The sequence below is a fragment of the Cygnus atratus genome, chromosome 15 (genome assembly GCF_013377495.2).
Source record: "Cygnus atratus isolate AKBS03 ecotype Queensland, Australia chromosome 15, CAtr_DNAZoo_HiC_assembly, whole genome shotgun sequence".
Taxonomy (NCBI): domain Eukaryota; kingdom Metazoa; phylum Chordata; class Aves; order Anseriformes; family Anatidae; genus Cygnus; species Cygnus atratus.
In genome coordinates this window covers 17,362,008-17,381,483 of record NC_066376.1, presented here as the reverse complement: position 1 = coordinate 17,381,483, position 19,476 = coordinate 17,362,008, and the positions used below count along the sequence as shown (strand labels likewise).

The window sequence follows — 19,476 nt, the reverse complement described above, 5'->3', positions numbered from 1 at the left end:
TAAAGATTTCACCTCCAAAAATCAATTTTAGAGAACTGTCAGCCAAAGCACTCATTATTTCAGTATCTAGACATTTGCAGATAATCCTTGCACTAAAACCAGACAACTGAACGCTGTCCAGGCAGGCTGAGTTAGCTGCTCCCCATCAACTTAGCTGCCCTGACTCTGTGTGAACATTTGTCTGAAAAAAAAAATCATTTAATTTTGCCAGGGAAGAGTTGTAAACTCACAGCGTTGCAACTCCCACCATCTTTCCTTATTTGAGAGAAAAAACATCAGCTTAAAATTCAACAGCCTTTTCAGGGAGTACTCACACAAATCATGAGCTTGCATTCCCAGTCCACATTCAAAAAGATCTTTATAAAGTGCCGAAGAGCTTTTGCCTACCCACAAGCTTTAAAGCTCTAACACAGGTTAGGGAGCCGATTCTTCCGCCACAAAGAGCCAGCATGCAATGCCACTGAACTCTTGCTTCAATATGGAAACATTGACCAGCAGTTTAAGTGTCATCAAATAACAAAGGCATCAACCTCCAAATGCTGCATCTTTACTTAGACAAAAGCTACTTGGATAAAGACAAAGTCACTTTGATAAAGACAGATTGTATGTTGACACGCTTTCAGTTTATTTATAAGGACTATGTTGGAATTAATTATCTTAGTGATAGTGGTGTGGATTTACCTACTAAAGGACTGGTTGCACTTAGATATTCACGGGGAGTAAGATGAGACTGTGCAGATGCAGCATTGTGTTTTGTCAAGTTCATTTTATCCCAGTCAGGAGGAGAAGAAAGTGCTTGGGGCTGTGCTCTTCATTCCAGCTCTGACCACTGGCAATACAGGGCGAGATGCTAAACCTGACTCAACGTCCAAATCTAAACAGATCTTGTACAGAAACAGAGGAAGCGTTACAAGACAAAAGGCTGCAAAAGTCCTGAGGTATCAGAAGGATACAGGAAGCACAAAACAGTTTCAAGCGGAAGGGAGGCCATGAATCCAAAAGCTGGTATCCTCAAAGCAGAGCTAGTGGCACAATGTAGAGAGATCAACTGCCAGGAGCAGATTTGAGCCTTTTTTCCCCCGTGCACCATAGTTTAATATTTGCAACTTACAGGAAATCGCAGTATTGTCTCCTGTCTACAATACCTCCCTTGCTTATTTCATGGTACGTGACTTAATTTCTTCCCAAGAAAGCTTTTGGACTGATGCCTAGTTTGAGAAATAACATTTCACAAGGAACATACATTGACTGTAATTAATTCCCATAGACAGAGAGTCTAATTAACAAGAACCCAACTAATAACTCCGTTGGATTTGATCCATGTACGGAACTGGCAACATGCACCAGAGAAAGAGGGTGTGAGGATGTATTTGTGGAAGAAATCACACATGACAGGCAAAGGGGCACTTTCCAAGTGGTTCACAACCACTTTAGATGTTGCCCAGCCACTCTTAATGCTTGGTCTCATCTACTTTCCATCACCTTTACAGGCTTCTTTTCTGCTCTCCCTCACATGCTGCCTTTCCTGCATACACAATGCAGAAACGCCTTGGCTATTTCAGTTTTCAGCTTAAAGATTAGAATGCCTAACACTCACATGCACCATTCTTCTTAAGAGTACACTTCTGCAAATTGGGCATTTCACTGTTATTGGATGTCCTTGCACATCAAACCCAGTGACACAACACAAAGGGGAAGGAAGTTCTCAGTAACACCATTTTTATTGCCAAGTTCCATTTACAAAGAAAGGTTTATTGTTCATTCTTGCCCAGGTTTTCCATAGCCATGACATATGATTAACGCCAACAAATACAAACTCAGCTATATAAATCTGGATTTCAGAGACATACAACAGTGCTTTCTAATTTCACTCCCTTCCCACTTATTTACATTTTTCTTTAAATTAACATAATATATTGTCACATTTACTCCAGATTTCTAACATAACTTACGTTAAATAATTAATACTTATTGCCTGTAGAAAAGACATTTCAGAATTCAATTCACCCCATGTTTGGGCTTTTTTCCTTTTAAATGTAGGTGCACATTCAGGACTTTTTTTTTTAATGAAATACATTTCAGACATTTTTGAAATATATTTCATAAGAGGAAAGACCTTCATATTCATTAAATGCTTTACGTAGTATTCAAAGCCCAGATGCATTTATTCTAGAAAAATACATTTCCCTTTGCACTTAAAATAATCAAAACCAGCAAACCAGCTCAAAATGAAGTAAAAAGTTTGCAACAAAGTATCAACATACATTCACAAATGGAGATGCTTGAAGTTAAAGCTTAAAATGCTTCCAGCAGGTCCCCTGGAGTTGTTGCGTCTATTCTTGGTGCTATCACTGGGCAAACCAAAGCTCCTAGAAATTCTAAGGAATTGGCAAGCTTGAAGCTATTCTCAATCCTTTTCAAAATTAGCTTCATGTTTATTGTAACTATTCCTGCCACGGTTAGTCTTAAATACACAAAAACTCAGACTCTCATCTCATAGAGACTTAAGTATCAGATGGCCATTATCGTGTCTTAAGCTCGCTTTACATTAGTGTGGGTACCCATAACCAAAGTAACAGAAAAAAAGATGAAAAAAGTCTTATGTATCTTATGCTTTTAGAAGAATCCTGGGAACACTATGTACTAGCCTGAACTTTGTGTCATCAACAAGGATTCTTAGTTGCTTGCTTCTTAAGCCCTTTTTAGTTACCTTTTTAAAAAAACACACTCCACACATTCATTGAGGCTGAGACAGTCACAACAATGACAAGTTTTTCATATTCATTAAGAATTAATAAATTCTAGTTAGCAAAACAATAAACAGATACCGCCACAGTGCACATTTATTAGACATGCAAAACTTAGCTTTACATTTTTAAATACATTAGCAAACCTAAAATACGTTTTAAATCATCTTGCAAAACAAATCAAGTTTAAGCAATGTGCAGATCCTTAAAAATCTGGAGAGATCAAAATAGGGAAAATTCTGTACAAATGTAATATAAAAATATTTTTCCGTATGAAAGAACCTTCTGTTTGAGACTCAGTCCAGACCTGCATCTCCCATACCTCTTGCTGCTCAAATAACCCTGAACAGCAGAACCCCCCCGAGCATTTCCCCCTGCTCACCTCCTGCATGCCCCCACCCAGCACGCCCTGCCCGGATCACCATCTGCTTTGCAGGAGACAGTGAGGGTTGGTACACGTTTGGGATTCATGCTGCAAACAAACACTGGGAAACAACAGAGCAGAGCAGGTGAGCGCAGGAAAACCCCTCAAAGTGCAGTGGCCAGGTGAACGACACCCCAAAGCAAGCCAGAGATAGGTAAACAGTGACGTACCCAAAGGCTCTTTCAAGAAGAGCTCTGAAGAGCTCTGAACTTCCAAAACACATTTAAATACCTACGATTTGGTTGTCTGAAAATGAGTAGGAAACTTAGTAAGGAGACTTAACCACTTTTGAGGCAAAACGCCCAAATCCCATTGATGCCCTGATTGGCTGTCTCTTCCCAAATCTCTGATTCATCCGTAGGACCAAAAGACTAAATTTCCTAGCTGACAGCTGCCTGTGCAATGCTGTTCTAAAAGCGACTCCCCATTTAACTTCAGCTGCTTAGTGAAGACAACGTATGAATACTTAGCAAGATTTTTTTCTTGGAAGAGTAGGACATACACATCAGCAAAACTATTCATTAGGCTATGGTGCGTTTACCTGTAACACCTGTGCAGAAAAGAGCGACAGATTACACGAGCACAGACACCCTGTGACTGAAGCGCTACGTGCCATGGAGTGGCTTCACACTTACACAGTTTGACCTGGTTGGCTGATAGCTTACCCATGTCTTCAAGCATACAGTTTTACATTTCGTTTACTTCACGAGGAAAAGTAAGTCCATTTCCTACCAGTAGGATGACACTGAGTTGCCAGGCAGTTTTTGAACTCCTAGCTCAGTTATGGTAACCAGCCATGGCCTCTTGCTGCACGCGTGGCAATTCTAGCTACTGGCATCTTACTGCAAAGTAAGAAAAAATTCTCAGTAACTTCAATCCTAAGGATTGTTGATTTCGCTGTAAACTACTTTAACCATCAATTTTAAAATTTTGCCAACAAGAATACTTCAAATCCCCAGAAGAAAACATTATTTCCCCCTGTATTCTGTTGCTATGGGGGCAAAGAGCTTGTATGACTGACCTAAATTTGTAGGACATTGACTTAAACTCTGAATAGTGATGAGCTTTGAGTTTTAAATTCTGGAGAAGCGATAAAAGTCTTTAAATGCCACGTGCCTGTACTTTAGCAAGAGCATTTCAAGACAGCAAATCAATTCTGGAAGACATTAACATTTTTTCTTCAAGTGACTTCAAGGAAAATTCCAGCTGTGTTGTAAAGCAAAGAACACTGAGGTTTCGCTTTAACAGGTGTAATTTTATATTTTAAGCCCAGCTTAATTTAAGGAACAGAATTCAGACCTTTAGTTTATCATGAATTAGCTGCAAAGGGTACAAACGAGGTCAGTCTTTACAGTATAATTCACGAGTTCACATGAAACAGTCTCCAGTATTAGTATACATATGACCACATTTCTAGTGAATTTCTTAATCCACATAGCTCATAAAAAATAGTGCAGGAAGATAAATGTTTGGTTTCTTCCTGTACAAAAGGATTTCTGCAAAAGCCAATTCTTGCACACAAGTTTTGCACAGCAAACATTACTCACTAGCAAGGCGGATGTTAGAGCTGGCCACTAATGCTTCCTTTCCACTCTTTACCAGATTGCCAAACAGACAGCCCCTGCGCCCTTCGCAAGGAAAAAGCTCGAGTCTCATCCAGTGCAGTCCACGGGATGATAAACAGAAAGGGGACCTGCAAGAGGCAGACACCTGACAGTGACAGCAACACATAGCTCTGTTAAACGAGTAGTATCTTGGTAAAATTTAATAAAATGAGACAGAGCACAAAATAATAAAGTAACATTCAGTACGCCCTGGTGTATTTGGTGCATCTCCTCAAAAGAAGGGAATAACAGAACTGTTTTATGCAATAGAGTATGGCTGAAGGTAAGGCATAGCCTCTACAAACACACTGCAAATTCATCGCACAGAACTCCAGCATTTTGCTCTGGACCATTAGTGAATTTATTTCAGAGCGATTCTCGTTTCCCTCCCTTCTCTCTGCAGCATTGCACTGAATTAGTGAGCCTTCTGAATGGTCATTTAGCTGCTGTTCTCAGCTGCAACTTGGTATTTGGGTTTGGTTAACAAGAAGGATGCTACACTGACTCAAATTGACTTTTGTTTAGAAAAGAAATCGTATTTGTGGCTGATGTGCTAATGCTTTGTTGGTTGAGTTTCCTTTTTACAGTGAAAGGGGGATAAGGAAACAGCCCTCGAGTTTTTCTGATAAGAGACAGACAGATATGATACTCTTCGAGGAATTGTAGATCACTAACACCATACTTGCAGAGATAAGATTGTCAGATGACATATTTCAGCAACTCCCGAACTTTTACATTATTAAGTCTCCTAATGCAGCATGGAGAATATAAATTGTATAATACACATATGCCTTAATATTTTCCTACTAACAGCATCTCAGTTGCTTCCTGTGAAGCTCTTTGTAGACAACCAGTCATGGGACTTAAAAGCCACTCCAAGGCAATGAAAAACAGTCGGCTTTCTTTCCCTACATCCCCTTTCTTGTGCAGCACGGCTCAAGGGTGAGATTATGCATGCCCGTTAAAAAGCCGCTTTGTGCACACTCCTAATTTTGCTAGAACTGAATTTTACATTAGATAAAGATAGATCAAGGCTTTTCTGTCTAAAATTAATTCTATTTAAGGGAACTCGGCCTGCACAGTGGCATTTTCTGTAATCTAGGTGAAGAGTTAAGGTTAACAACTAACATAAAATGCTTTCAAATTAAGCAAGGAATCATTTTTTATAATGATCTTTAGACTATTACTGTGGCTACGCAGCACTGCAGCAACATGCTAGAGAAAGTCTAGACTGCAATAAGTTAAGCTAGTAAAACATATTTATGTGGTCCTTCTGCCCAAATTGCTACTGATGTCTCAGCTTGTTCAGGTATGTGTACATTAGCCACAACAGTGACTCCAGTGAAAACTTACCCCAAGCACATGAAAAAAATTAATAGTGGCCTCTTAATCCAGCAAGGCCGAATTCTCATCCCACACCCTTAACAGTGCTAAAGACACCTAGCTCTCAGATTTCATTTTATAGTTTGAGCCATTCTGGAATGGTCAGAATAGTGGTTAATTCAATTGAGATGAAGCAGAAGCCACAGAAAACCAGAAATGAACAAAGCTGCATGCAAAAGCTGATAACGGAAGAAAAAATGCTGGCTTTCAATAGCAGCCATGCTATATCCATGTTTTACAAAGATTAAATCATTACACAAAGGAAAAGAGGGAAAAACAAGCAAAGTGATACCTGTGGATTATTCAATCTCATATAAATGCAATATTTAAAATCAATTCAAGTATTCCATCTGACAGCAAGGAAGAAATACGGTAGGACTGAAAAGTAGGTAAAAAAATTCAGATTCACCTATTTGATATGAAATCAATATTCGCAAAGACAACCAGGAAAAAGATTGCACTGATGACTGAAATCCAAAGTAAAGTAAATAGCAGACTTCAATCTCTGAGAGCCAGAGAGCATTCAATGTTATGTGCAGACCAATAATGAAACACTGCTCATCTTACTGCTAGCTTAAATGAACACACACAGAAATTGATCAGAAAGCTTGAACTCCATTCACTTTAAATTCCATAAAAAGTCAGCAGAGCACTCCAAACTTCACTCCACAATTTTCTTCTACTTACTGTCAACTCAGAATCAGGATCTAGGAGGCAAATTTGGTAAGGCAAGTATAAACTCAGAATCACTTTTATGTTGTAACTTCATTTAACAGGGATAATCTCCCAGACGGGAAAAAAATTTCCTTTTCATTTTCAGACTTGCAAAGGAATGACTGGTTAGATGTGGGGACCTACTTCCTACAGGAATATGAAAAAACCCGCCTGCCAACAAAAAAAACCAACAACAACACAAGCCTCTTTAGAGTATAACTGCTTCTGTCTGCTTCTAGTTGTCCTTCAGTAGAGAAGATATCACTCCTCAGAGGTGTAGCAATTTGACTGTCAGCAGTGAAAAAACAAGCTATAGCAATCTCTTAAAATATTTCCCATCCCTCTGTAGCTGGTTAAGCAAAGACTGAAAAAGTCTCAAAAATCCCTTACATTAATCTGCATAAGCAGCTGTCATATTAAATTTCAGAGTTTTACCTTAAAAAAAAAGCTTTGAGATGTATCTTGCTTTGAATCAAACCTTGAAAAAATATTACACGTGGAAAACACAATATTGAAGTTTGGAGACCTATGAATACAACACTTAAAGGGGCCAAGCCTGCTGGTATCATACAGGCCTACAAAAGCTGAAAGAGATCAGGATTAAAAAAACATTCATGAATCAAATGGAAGTGGTATGTCTGTACTATAGTATATATATTTTTTTCCTTGTCAGGGGGTATGTCTCCAGTTTCAAAGAAGTAGCGATACAACATCCTGAACCAGGTATCCAAAATTTTCTTCACTTTGCCATAATACTGTAGACCTTTTACAATTAATTTAGTTACTGCAGCTGGAGCTTTATTTTTATAATAAAGTAGGTGATCTGAAGTACATTCACGTTCTTGTATATCAGAAATGGGCGTGGAGATACGCAGTCCAGATTTGAAGTTTTTTTCTCCAGTTTAAATATGCCAAACTTTTGATGCTTGTCCTAAAAGTTGCCCACATGCTTCACCAGTGGGCCTCTTCTTGCAGACCATAGCCTCTGATGCTTCAAGAAGTATCTGCGCTCCCAAACAAGAATTTGGTTCACTGTTTATCACAGTCTGCAGGTTGCCTTTAGTCACAACACTCTTCCTCTGTCTCTTTTACCGTTCCAACTTCAATTTCAGATGGCAAAGGCAGCTGAGGAATGCAGGTGAATGTACGAATACTGTGTGGATCAACCGGTGGGACCAGTGTAAGTGACTCTACACTTAGTGCATCTGTATTATCATCTGATATTAACGATATCGTGGGCTGCTGTGCAGGAATCAGGCTAGGGGACAGGTTTGCTGTTTCTATGTCACTGTTTTTTACAACATTCTTGCTAGACTTTGAGACAGCTGAAAGAGTTTCGTCAGACATCATCATCAGACCAGGAATGGTCATGTGAGGCTGCTCTGGAGCTGAAGGGTCATCTATTGAAAGAAAACATCAAGAAACAATCAATATTCCACTTAGTATAGACACTGCTCATTAAACCAGTGTACTATGCTTATGAATATTTAAGAATACTTGGGTGGAAAACAGTTCTATGAAGCACCATATTTAAATTTACTTTTTAGTAATTAGAAATGACACGTAAATATTATGATGGCATAACATAAAATGCCAGCAATAAACTGTTCACGTTAGGAACCAGAAAATCTACATCTATAATACTGCAATATACAGCACTATCAAAAATATTCCTAGAGAAATGAAATAGAGAGGAAGAAGAATAAGAAGAATAAGAAAGCCTCCCCAGAATTTAGTATAGACTAAAATAAATAACCACTCCATACCAGGCAGCTCTTCAGAAATAGAAAAGAAGCCCTGTATAACTAATTTTCCCAAGAGGAGACCTATTCTTACAAAGATTTGGAAGTCATTCTCTCGTTCCATTCTCCGCATTCAGACTGAAGTGACATCTTAGCCATAGAAAGTAGAACTATGTAAGAACAGGAAGGAGAATTATGTGCATACTGTAACTGAAAGGTGCTGCAAAATAAACCTGTTTTTACACAGGCTTTTGTTTTATGAAATTCTGTGCTCATAAGTATGGAGCATACAACATGGATAAAACTGGCAATAAGACGTTGCATATCACAGAAACCCGATATGCTGCTAGCCCTTCCCATACAGTGAAAAAAACATTAACAGCTACTTGTATTGCCATTTTTTTCCTTAAAATCCTTGTAACTAGCAAGAGAACTGCTTATTTGGCTCAGATGGATAATAAACATAAAGGATCAGGGGGTACCACCTCATATGAGCAAGTATGCCCACACTATTTTTTTTCTTTTCAGGCTAGAGTAATAGATGCCATTCAAGTTAACAGGTATCCAGCTTCAAGGCATTTAGAGCTCTTGTTAAAAATCAGCATGTGTTCAAGTGTACAGGCATCTGCAGAAAAGTCTACAAGGCAATGTAGTGAATACAGAAGCTAAGAACTAGATTCTGTTTTTTAATCCACAAGGACCTTAGAATATTTCTGTTACAATATGATTCCAATTACTCCTGTAAAACAAACAAACAAAAAAGCACATGAATATAAGGAAGAAAAGAAAAACAGAGCTTAGAATGGAATGGGTATCAGTAAGGTATCAGTAAGATAACAGCGAGAGACACTTGTGATTTTGTTTTTAAACCTTTCTGGTAAGATAACCCCAAACAAAGATGTATTCTCACTTCAGAAAATCACTTGATTTCATTTTTTGCTGAATCTGTAGCTAAAGCTTCTCCCTTTAAGGAAAAGGAAACTTAGATTGTAAAAAAACAACAAAAAAACAAACAAAAAACCCACCTCTTTAAATAAAAAGGACATCACTAGTTATTTTTGAAAATACGAACAAATTCAAAGTAACTACAGGGGTTTTTTTTGGGCTATCAAGAAGTTTTAGTGAAATTGTGGTGATTGATAACAGGAATGTGATGCAAGGCTTGCACTGAGAAGCCCTTCCTTTTGGGAGAATGATTTCCTCATAACTTTCATTCACTGAAATCCTGACAGACATGCATGTTCTTCTGATATGATATACTGTCCCAAATCCTTCCATGTAGGATCTAAATGACTGCTAAAGTGGCTCCCTTCTCAATACAACAAAGAAAACAGAAATATTTGAAAAATGACTCCATAAAAAAATATCTGGAGTTGACAAAGTTTATATTTAAAAGTCTGAAAATGCATTCAGAAAAAAAGATAAAAACATATCAGAAAATGTAAAAGCAGAACAAACTGAGCATCTAGTATTTCAGCTACAGTATTTTATAAATAGAAAATACAAAAGCAGAGCTCTATGCTATTTTTTCTGTTTTATTTATTATTGATAGCAGTCTCTCTCTCTCCCCTACTTTCAATATTCCATTAGTTGCTGTCAGAACTTCCCTTCTGCTGCTCATTAAACGGCAACAGGGACAGATATGCTGTAACCCAGCACAGCGTTACTGCCAAAATGACCAGGGAGTAGCCAACTGACACTTAGTCCTTGCAGGGGCAGAAAGCAAATATCAATATACAACAAGAGGAAAAAAAAAAAACATTCTGGACAAGGTCAACAGCTCTTGCTACTGTTTTACAATATATTAGCAATTCTGGACTGTGAGAGTGGCACTTGCATCTTTGTGACCAGACTCTCAGGGATCAATGGGCACTTCAGGCATATTCTTAGCTTGAAACTGGAGCTATAAGCTTGTGCTATATGAGTTATCTCCCATATCTTTTGGATATGATGATAGAAAGAAATAAGTGATCAGACTATAGTTGAAGGAAACTAAATGGAGTACAGAGATCTAGCATCTTAGAATGATAATTTGGAAAATAAAGAGGTATTAAAAAAAAAAAAGAGCACCTTCTTGATGTAGAAAGTTTTCATGTACAACACCTCCCAGTTAACTGAATACAACGTTTCAGAGCAATGATTACCAGTAAGGAAACCTTTGAGGCTCAAAATTTGAAAGCCTTTTGAACTCAGACAATTCAGCAAAGGATCCAAATAGACAAATACATATTTATGTATGACCTGAATTCTTAGAGTCTTTGAAACTGGGATAAACAATTGGAAAGAAGGTGTACCCTAGCTGGAAAAAAAGCTCAAGAAGGGCTTATTATAAGAACGTCTGTCTCTAAAATCTGGATAGTTACCAAGCTATTGATTCAAAAAAGTTTCAAGACATCCAATATACTAGGAGATTAAGTTCCTTACCCATTATTTGGAACTTCTATCTATACTGGACATAAAAATATTAAGGAGCTTTCAAAAAAAAAAAACTCAGACTCCTAACACTTGGTTCCATTCAAATTTCACTTTGGATAGAAGGAACAAAAATAATCGTCATTTTCACTAATCACTAAGACATACTTTACTCTTAAATATCAAGGAGTTATCATCAAACATGGGAAAAAATATTTCTATTTACCTCTCCGCAACTCACATGCATTTAAGCAGGAATGTTCTGGCACAAAAAAAAAAAGCCAGATACGGAATTTAAGTACCAAACAAGGTTAAAAAACAGGGCATCGTCTTGCAAGACACTGGATATTACCAGCTATCTTTGGTTGTGGTGGGCTCAGCAACCTTCCTTTTTTTTTTTTTCCCAGCACTCCTGTAAAAATAACCTTGGTAACATTATAGAAGAAAATCGCTCCACTTCTGTTATATTAACTTACGTTATGATGGCCATTAGGGAAAGAAGAGAGAAAAGAACAGAAAGAGGTAAGAATGAATACAGTCTACAGAAAAATGTCTTAAACTGTACAGTAATATACTGTGAAAGGATAAAAATATAAGTAACAGCACACTAACGGAAAAGACACAAAATAAAGTCTAAAAATGAGAAAGGATGTTTACATAGTATTAACAGAATAAAAAATGCTTATGCCATGGTGGTGAAAAATATAAATTAGATTCAAGTTAACACAGGTTATGTAAGTGAGAATCTAGTATGAGGTCTATTTCCATCCTTTCTGTATCTGCTCCCCCCCCCCCCCCACTTTTTCAGGCAGACAATTAAACAGTCCATAAAGCCATCTGCCCAAATGTGATGATAGAAAAAAACTAGCTTCTATCATCACAGTCCAAGGACAGTCTTACGCTGAATGCTTCTTCATTTTACCTGAGCTATAAACAGATTTCCTGCTGCCTGCATTACCTGCATTACCGTCCATTCTGAAGCCTGTGCTTGCTAAATTCCACTACAGCCATAGCTGCCCCTGTGCAGATGAAGACATAGCTGCTTTGAAGCTGGAGGCTTGATAGATCATTTGGTAGTAAGCAGAATTTCAGTCTTTGGCAAAACAGTCAAGAAATATGGGAGAAACTGTAGGTAGGACTTTCAGAAACAGCTAATTATTGCTGCACAATTCTCCCCAAAACCAGTATAGTCAAACATTTATGATGCTTTTCTTCAGTTTCCTACCTCGCTGTCACTGCTGCAAGCATGGAAACCAAGTATGCTCTATTAACTGTTACGGGCTTTTCAAATCTTAGGGAGGAACCTGCCTGATTTGATATTGCGTGAGTTTCGGTTGCAGCTGCTGCTTGAAGACCTAAACCCAGTGTCCACCGTGACTGTCAGCCTCCGACAGACTAAACACCCGCCGTCGTCCTTTCCTGCCAGACCTTACTAGAGGAAAACACAGCAATATATCATACCAAGGTTTTAACAATGAAACAAGGAAGGGAAACTGGCATGAAGACAAAGGATAAATGTTAGAGTAGCAACAAGAGTAAGTGACAAGGACACATTCATAACTGCTGGTATCTTGCATACAATTTGACACCTGAGTCTTTTTAAGTTTGGGAAGTACTTCAGCAGCTGGAAGAATTAACTTATTTATTTATTTAGAAACAAGTGAGCTTAAGTGAAGTTATTTTTTGCTTACCTATCTAGAAATGTACATAATATGGTTTGGACTACATCTGGCAATTCTGACAGCACTTACAGTGAGACAGGACTGGTATGCATTTGCATTACGATCTACTCACATCCTCTAAAAACCTTGGGAAAACCTCTCCATTGCACATTCTGGTGATAGAGTATTATTCTGACTCCGACTGGCAATACATTACATGAGGTGCTCTCCTGAGCAGGTGACTACTTCAGACCACTCAGCACTACTATTCTAAGATGTGAAAGTGAAGTATTATACTTGGATTATAACAAAGCCAAATGCAGCACTTTAAAAGATAACAGCAGTTAAGATGATGATGCTTGGTGTGTAGAAAGTTTCAGAGAAAGAAACTTTCTAGGAACAAAAGTACTTCCTCAGCTAATTAGATAATTACTCCCAGTGGAGAACAGATCACACCACATTTACATTACTGATCACAGAGGAAATTGTGATGGTTTCAGTAAGATGGCAGGCACTGTTCTCACAAGCTCTCCATTCTTAAGCATTCTCTCTTTGGAATACACGTTTTATTTTACAGACTGGTATCCAACTTATTCTCTGCAACAGGGGACAGCTCTTTTTGCTTATTTTAGACCATTTACCATTAATATCTGCCAAAAGCGTGAAATATGGGATAAGTGACATAGGAGATCAATGCTTTCTGAAGTCCTCAATATCCATTGCTCCTGTGTAAACATTTTCTTAAGTATAGAAGCCAATTGCATTTTAAAGCTTTAGGCAACTCAAAAAGTGATGAAATAAATCATGGATGACATTACATATATATAACTCTGGAAGACTGCTAACTTACAGTAACAGCTTCTTTATCTTAATCCTTGGCTTATATAAAAATAAGCACTTTCCAGAAGTGCATGGTTCCAGCAAGTGCAGCCAAGACAAGACCGTATCCTAAGCTTAGAAACTTATAGATTAAAGTCTGTCTAGCAAGAGAACAGTTCTACCCTAGGCACAGCAACATTTCGAATGGATGTGTTCATTAAAAAGAGACTGTAAATACAACAAAAAACACATAACAGGATAGCAGCATTTGCAAAATCTGGCAGTACTTTTTCTATCTTGCTAGAGACTCTCCTTTCTTTAAGGGATGGCTTCTCCTTTTTCTATTTTAAGGAACAGAGAACTTGCAAAGGGCTAAGTTTAACTGCCAGATATGCAGGAGCTGTCAGGCTTTAAAATTTCTATGCCGCAAAATATTGTGGCAGTTACTAGGTAGGATTCAGGAATTATAAAAGTTTATTTTACTTGTGACAAAGCAGTTGATGCACCTATTGTTCTCTTATAGCAAATGAAACATGCTCAGCCAAGTGGTTCTATGTAAGTTCAGTTACACTCCGTTCTCGCATTAAGACAGTGTGATATTGCTTGGAGCAGGTCGGAGTGATAGCAAGGAAAATGTTTTTACAAAACAATTTTTTTTTCCAATGATACATTTTCAAAAGCTCTTTTACTGTTCAATATATACTATTTTAAAACTTTTCCTCAACTAACAAACATGCAACTTGTCTTTATTTTGTTCTTATCTATCACTGTTTTATGTAAAGTCACTCTGTCATGCTCCAAATCTTATTCCCTGGATTACCTCTGTGAAGATTATAAGTACCATCTCAAATATATCAAACGTTGAACAACCTAAAACTGTCAACAGACAGCAGCTTAGGACAGTAGTAGTAATTACAAGTTTACAGCAGAAGCAGCTGTCATGGTTTAAGACGTTGTCCTTAAGGAAGATAGTTGAGGTAGTTTCCATGACATTCACATATCCATCTCTCCTTTTTTGTTAGCTGGCCTTCTTCACTGAAGTTCTTGAGAAATCTAGCATGTTCTTCACAGTCAGCAACCTACTTAGCTGCTAGAAGAAACATGGGAGGAGGGAAGGCAGAAGGAATAGGGAACACACCTGTATTCATGTGCATGTTTAGAATGGAATGGGAAATGAGAAGGGACTCTTACGTGACAGATGGTGGCAGCATTCAAGTGCTACCTCGGGGCATAAAACAAATCTTGGTAACTGCTTGCTGTTAATCAGCTACTTCTTTCTTTCTCCTTGAAGGAGCTGACAATGTTTTTTGTCACTTTATATTAAGAATCACAGAATTAAATTAAAAAGAATTTTTAGATTTCTTAAAGATTTCTTAAAAAGAAAAAGAATCACAGAATCGTTAGGTTGGGAAGGACCTCCATGCAAGCCTCCTCTACTACTTCACAGCAGAGTAAGTCAGATTAGAACAGGTTAGGGGAAAAGTCGCCTAGTTTCACACCAAAGTAGACAAATATCAACAATCATTTCAGTAACTCAGCTGAATGGTCAGTAAGTGCTGATATCAAGACACTGTCACTTATTTTTCAGCAGCATACATCTGTTCAGGCACAAGCCTGCAGAACAGTCGTCTGGACAAACCAACCAGATTCCCCCTTTCATGGTTGTGCTCCTGGCAGCAGGTTACAGTATAGACCACAACCACATATGAATACTACAGAAGGGAGAATATTCATTACAAGTTTGCAATAAACTGGTCAAATTAGTTAATGCAGAAACAATTCTCAGGAATAGACCAGAATCAGCATCAAATGCTTTGATACTTAAGATCAGCAAAAAGTGTCAAAGCACCTACATGGGTTAGAGACATCCCCCTGCCCTGTCCCCCATCCCCAACACCCTGCACCAGAGCCTCGGGGATTTCAGCATCCTCTCTAGTCTGTACTAAGGACCTGGAGGCACTGTCAGCTACTCAGCTGTTAACTGTTTAAAACATTACTTGTTCAGTATTGGCTGCAACTACATTAGCAGTTCAGTTCAGATGAACAGAACAGTTTTGAAGAATCCAGAAGCTTAGCTCAAAATTCATCCCTGCATCAGGTTAACAAGAGTTGTTGACTTGGCATTAAAGTAGCTGAAGCACATTCTCACATTCATTTCCACTGCCCTTGCTGAAGGTTACTACCTACCCCCACAGTGATACGGCACAGAACTGTATCATCACAACTAGATTTCCTAAAGCATCTATCAATGTCCCCAGGTCCTGTGCCAAAAAAACACCAAAGACTGTTTTCCTGAATGACGTGGCATTTTGAACATGCTTCATGATGAAGCCACAATGTAGGTCACACTAAATGTGGACCATTCATACAACTGAACTGGTAAAGTGCAGACTGAAACCAGGCATTTCAAAACTTTTATTATTTTAAATTAAAATATGCTAGATGAGGAATTGCATGCTACGAATTTACTCAGCTCTTCACAGAAGTCATTACATGTACTTGAAAGACCTCTGTCTGAAGTATGTAATATACTCTTGCTGCATATTATGTTCTGTGAACTAACACGTTGCTTACAACAGCAGCTAGAATTTAAAAATTATTTTCATTTCCTTTACCACAGTTTTCTCTTAGAAAATTGCAGACACCTTTCAGAGGATCCAAATACAGTGAAGGACATAGTAGCTGAGCCTCTCTTATACAGCTAGGGTGAAACATGTAAGTGAAACAAGTGCTTTCCGTCTTTAATGCCAACCTATATCGAGACTTCTGACAAATCATACCACTTCTCTGTGTAATCTCCACATATCTATCCAGACCCTCTGAAGACTGGATAATAGCGATCACTTGCCAGCAGAGAAAATAAAATGAGATCCCTCCAAAGTTTTGAATGGATTGCATTAGAAATATATCTCAAATTTCAATCTGGAGTTGCACATATTGCAAGAGTATTTTGACTATATGTTAGTCTATAACAGTAATTAATGCGTTTTAATAACGACTGGATGCTAGAATGCTTTACAAACTGTTCATAAACTTGATAAGCAGCTTTTGCTTACCCTTTTCCAGTGGTACTTCTTGCAAGGATAGTCACTTCGGACATAAAATGTACACTGATCTCCTGACACAGTGTTCAGTGAAACTAAGGCATTTCATGACCTACAAAACACTAAATGCCTAACAAAGATTGCATCATTTCCTGTAAAACTGCAAAAAAGTTTACTTTTATCAACATAGAACTTCCAAATGAAGGCAAAATGGTATATCTTAATGGGGGAACCATAACAACCATTTCAAAGAGTGATCAACATTGCAAGTGACTGCCAAAATGAAGGGGCTATTTGAAAAGTTCTTGCGAATTTATTTTTAATAACCAAAAGGAGTTAGAGTAGGGTCAGTTCTACACTGAAGGCATTTCGATATGCACCCTTCAGAATTTACTTCTTGCTTAGCCTCCAGCTGGAGGTTCTCTACCTGACATACCATTTGTATTCAAAACAAACACCATTACAGGATTCCCCAGAAACACTACAGGAAAAAAAAAGGGGTGAAGGCATTTCATTCCTCAGTGTAGTGTTAGCATCCTAAATAACTACAGCTATTTCAAAGTATCTCATATTTGGCCTCTTGTTAAAAATTAACAGAAGTATCAGATAAGCATATGATTATACAACTGATTGAAAGTCAATGCTGCCCAATTCATAAAGATGCTTTATGTGGATATGAACTTATTCATTAGGGCAAACAAACGTCAGCATGAGTTTATGCAAAACAGTATTTCTGTTTAAACAAAAAAACTTTTCAAATCATATGTGCTGGGAGACAAATCAGACAACAGGATACATTTCACCAGTATTTAAGAACACTGCTGTATGCATTGGATAAGGAGTTCCAAAAAGCTGAATAAAACATTAAAATTTGCACCACAATTTACTTTAACTAGTTCAGGTGAATGATCAGGCGATCTGAAAACAACCCCCTACTCTGTATTTAATTTCATAACACAGGAAGTTAATTTTTCAGTAACATTTACAATACTCTACATCCCTTGGTGACTATGCTGAAAATTGTGATTTAATACCTGATGGGCTCTGTGCAGCAGAAGGAGTGGAAGTTGAGCTTGCAGTCACTGAATCACACCGCCCCGTGCTCCCACTGCCACTGGAAGGTGATGGTGACGAGAGTGGTGATGGATTGTGCTGATTTATGCACTGGGCTACAGCAAAGCCTGCAATATAGGACAATGATGTTCACCAGTTAGTAATTAGCTACTAAGAGTTCACCTGCATGAACAAACTGAGAAAGGGAAAGAGAGAATACTGCAAAGTGGTGTTAACTCCATCTGGTGGCCCAGAGGATGTACCTGCTTCATCTCAGATGCCTGATAATCCGAATGTGTCTTACTCAAAACATGCTAATTACAAGTGCTGATCAATGAACAAGGAAACACAGGTTAAATGATACAAAACATTCTAAAACACAGTTTGCACAGTCAAAGCAGGTCAGTTTGGGGTATATACAATGCATTATTCATGGGTCACACAACATAAGGAAAATGGTTAGTTAAAAATGAACAAAAACTTTGAGATAGAAAGCCTACACCACCTTTTTTACTGCAATAAGAACTTCACAAAATTTTAATAATCAAGCCTAATGCTAGCATTGGATTTCACCCACCTTCTCACAAATCTAACTTTCTCCAATCTGAAGACAGAACATTTATACAGCGTCTGAAAGCATTTATTCTAAAAGTGTTCTTTTGTCTTGCGGTCTAATATTTGCTCAAATTCTTTCATTGTAACATCCTCTTCTCTCCTAACAGTCTTGCATTCATTCCTTTCTCCTTCCTCCACAACTGCCTCTCTCCAGCCAATTCAATCTTTTTTTGACTTTTGATTTTTATTAGTTTCCTCACTTTACCTCCTTCCCTCCCTTCACATATGATGATTTGTGTACTTTCCCCCTTAAGATGCAATTTCAGAAAGTATTATGGACCTGCAGCACACTGACAACTGGGAAAGGAGTGCTAGCAAGGCACTCAGATCCCTGGTTTTTTGCACTAAAATCTGATTTGATCTCTTGCACGAAACCAGCTCTCCGCATTCTACCCAGTTATAACATCTGCAGAGCACACTGCATTGTCTCCCTGTGTAAATGAATACTAATATTCTATCACGAAATTGACTGATCAAGTATAATCAGAGGGCAAGGAAAATAGAAATTTTCCCTGATTCTTAGTTATTAAACACTAGCGTCTTCTCTTATCCAGAAAATACATAGCAAATGCTATTTTATAGATTCCTAATTAAAAGGCCTACATGTATACATATATTAACTCATTGTATTATATGTCCCACTATAATTTTGCTATTGTGCAGCAGCTAAAGCTAGCAGATACAGTAGAACAAGAAAGGACTGCGATCTTCGGCTCTTGTACTTTGTGCTCTGTCCATCCAACTTTTTTTTTTTTTTAAAGTATCTTCTAAAATCTGTAATTCAGATTTAAATCAGATCAGGCAAGCGTGTTTTCCAACACTCATGATGTATCACCTAACATTTTCCCTCCTGCTCTTCTAAGTGGGCAACAGCCAGTTTTCAGGAATATTCATAATTCTAAAAAAAAAAAAAAAAATCACAACAGAACAACAGAAAGAATTCCCCAGAATACCGCTGGTTTCTGAGAAATCCAGAGCAGGAAGTAATCTGCATGGTACAGACTGCAGTGCTGAACTGTGAAGAGCGCAGAAAAGTTTTGTCGAAGAAGTGCTTATATCAAAGCTAAAAAATAGAACATGTGAGCTAGATCATTGCCCAGCCTAGCTTTCTTACAGACTAAGATGCATCAGATCACTATAAATAACACACTGCGGTTAACGAAATCACTGAGAACCTGCAACCCTTTCACATGAGATTACAGGATTTTTTCCCTCAAGCCACGTAACAATTTAGGTTATTACTGTCATTTTCCATTTG

The 19,476-nt window shown here is 38.0% G+C and overlaps 1 protein-coding gene across 8 annotated transcripts in view; it reads right to left on the bottom strand.

The window, feature by feature from the left end:
- Positions 1-1,702: 1,702 nt before the first annotated feature.
- CLEC16A (C-type lectin domain containing 16A) overlaps positions 1,703-19,476 on the bottom strand; it is an 88,025-nt gene continuing 70,251 nt past the window's right edge. For 2 of the 8 annotated variants that reach the window (XM_035548955.2, XM_035548954.1), the window contains exons 22-24: positions 17,585-17,731; positions 12,335-12,454; positions 1,703-8,272 (exon numbers count right to left, since the gene is read on the bottom strand). In XM_035548955.2, the coding sequence (XP_035404848.1) occupies positions 7,932-8,272; positions 12,335-12,454; positions 17,585-17,731 (608 nt within the window). In that variant the 3' untranslated portion in view covers positions 1,703-7,931. Of the gene's footprint in view, positions 8,273-9,524; positions 9,579-12,330; positions 12,459-17,584; positions 17,732-19,476 lie in introns of all 8 variants that reach the window. The other 6 variants (XR_004778989.2, XM_050713753.1, XR_007708862.1 and 3 more) reach the window with 6 other exon arrangements.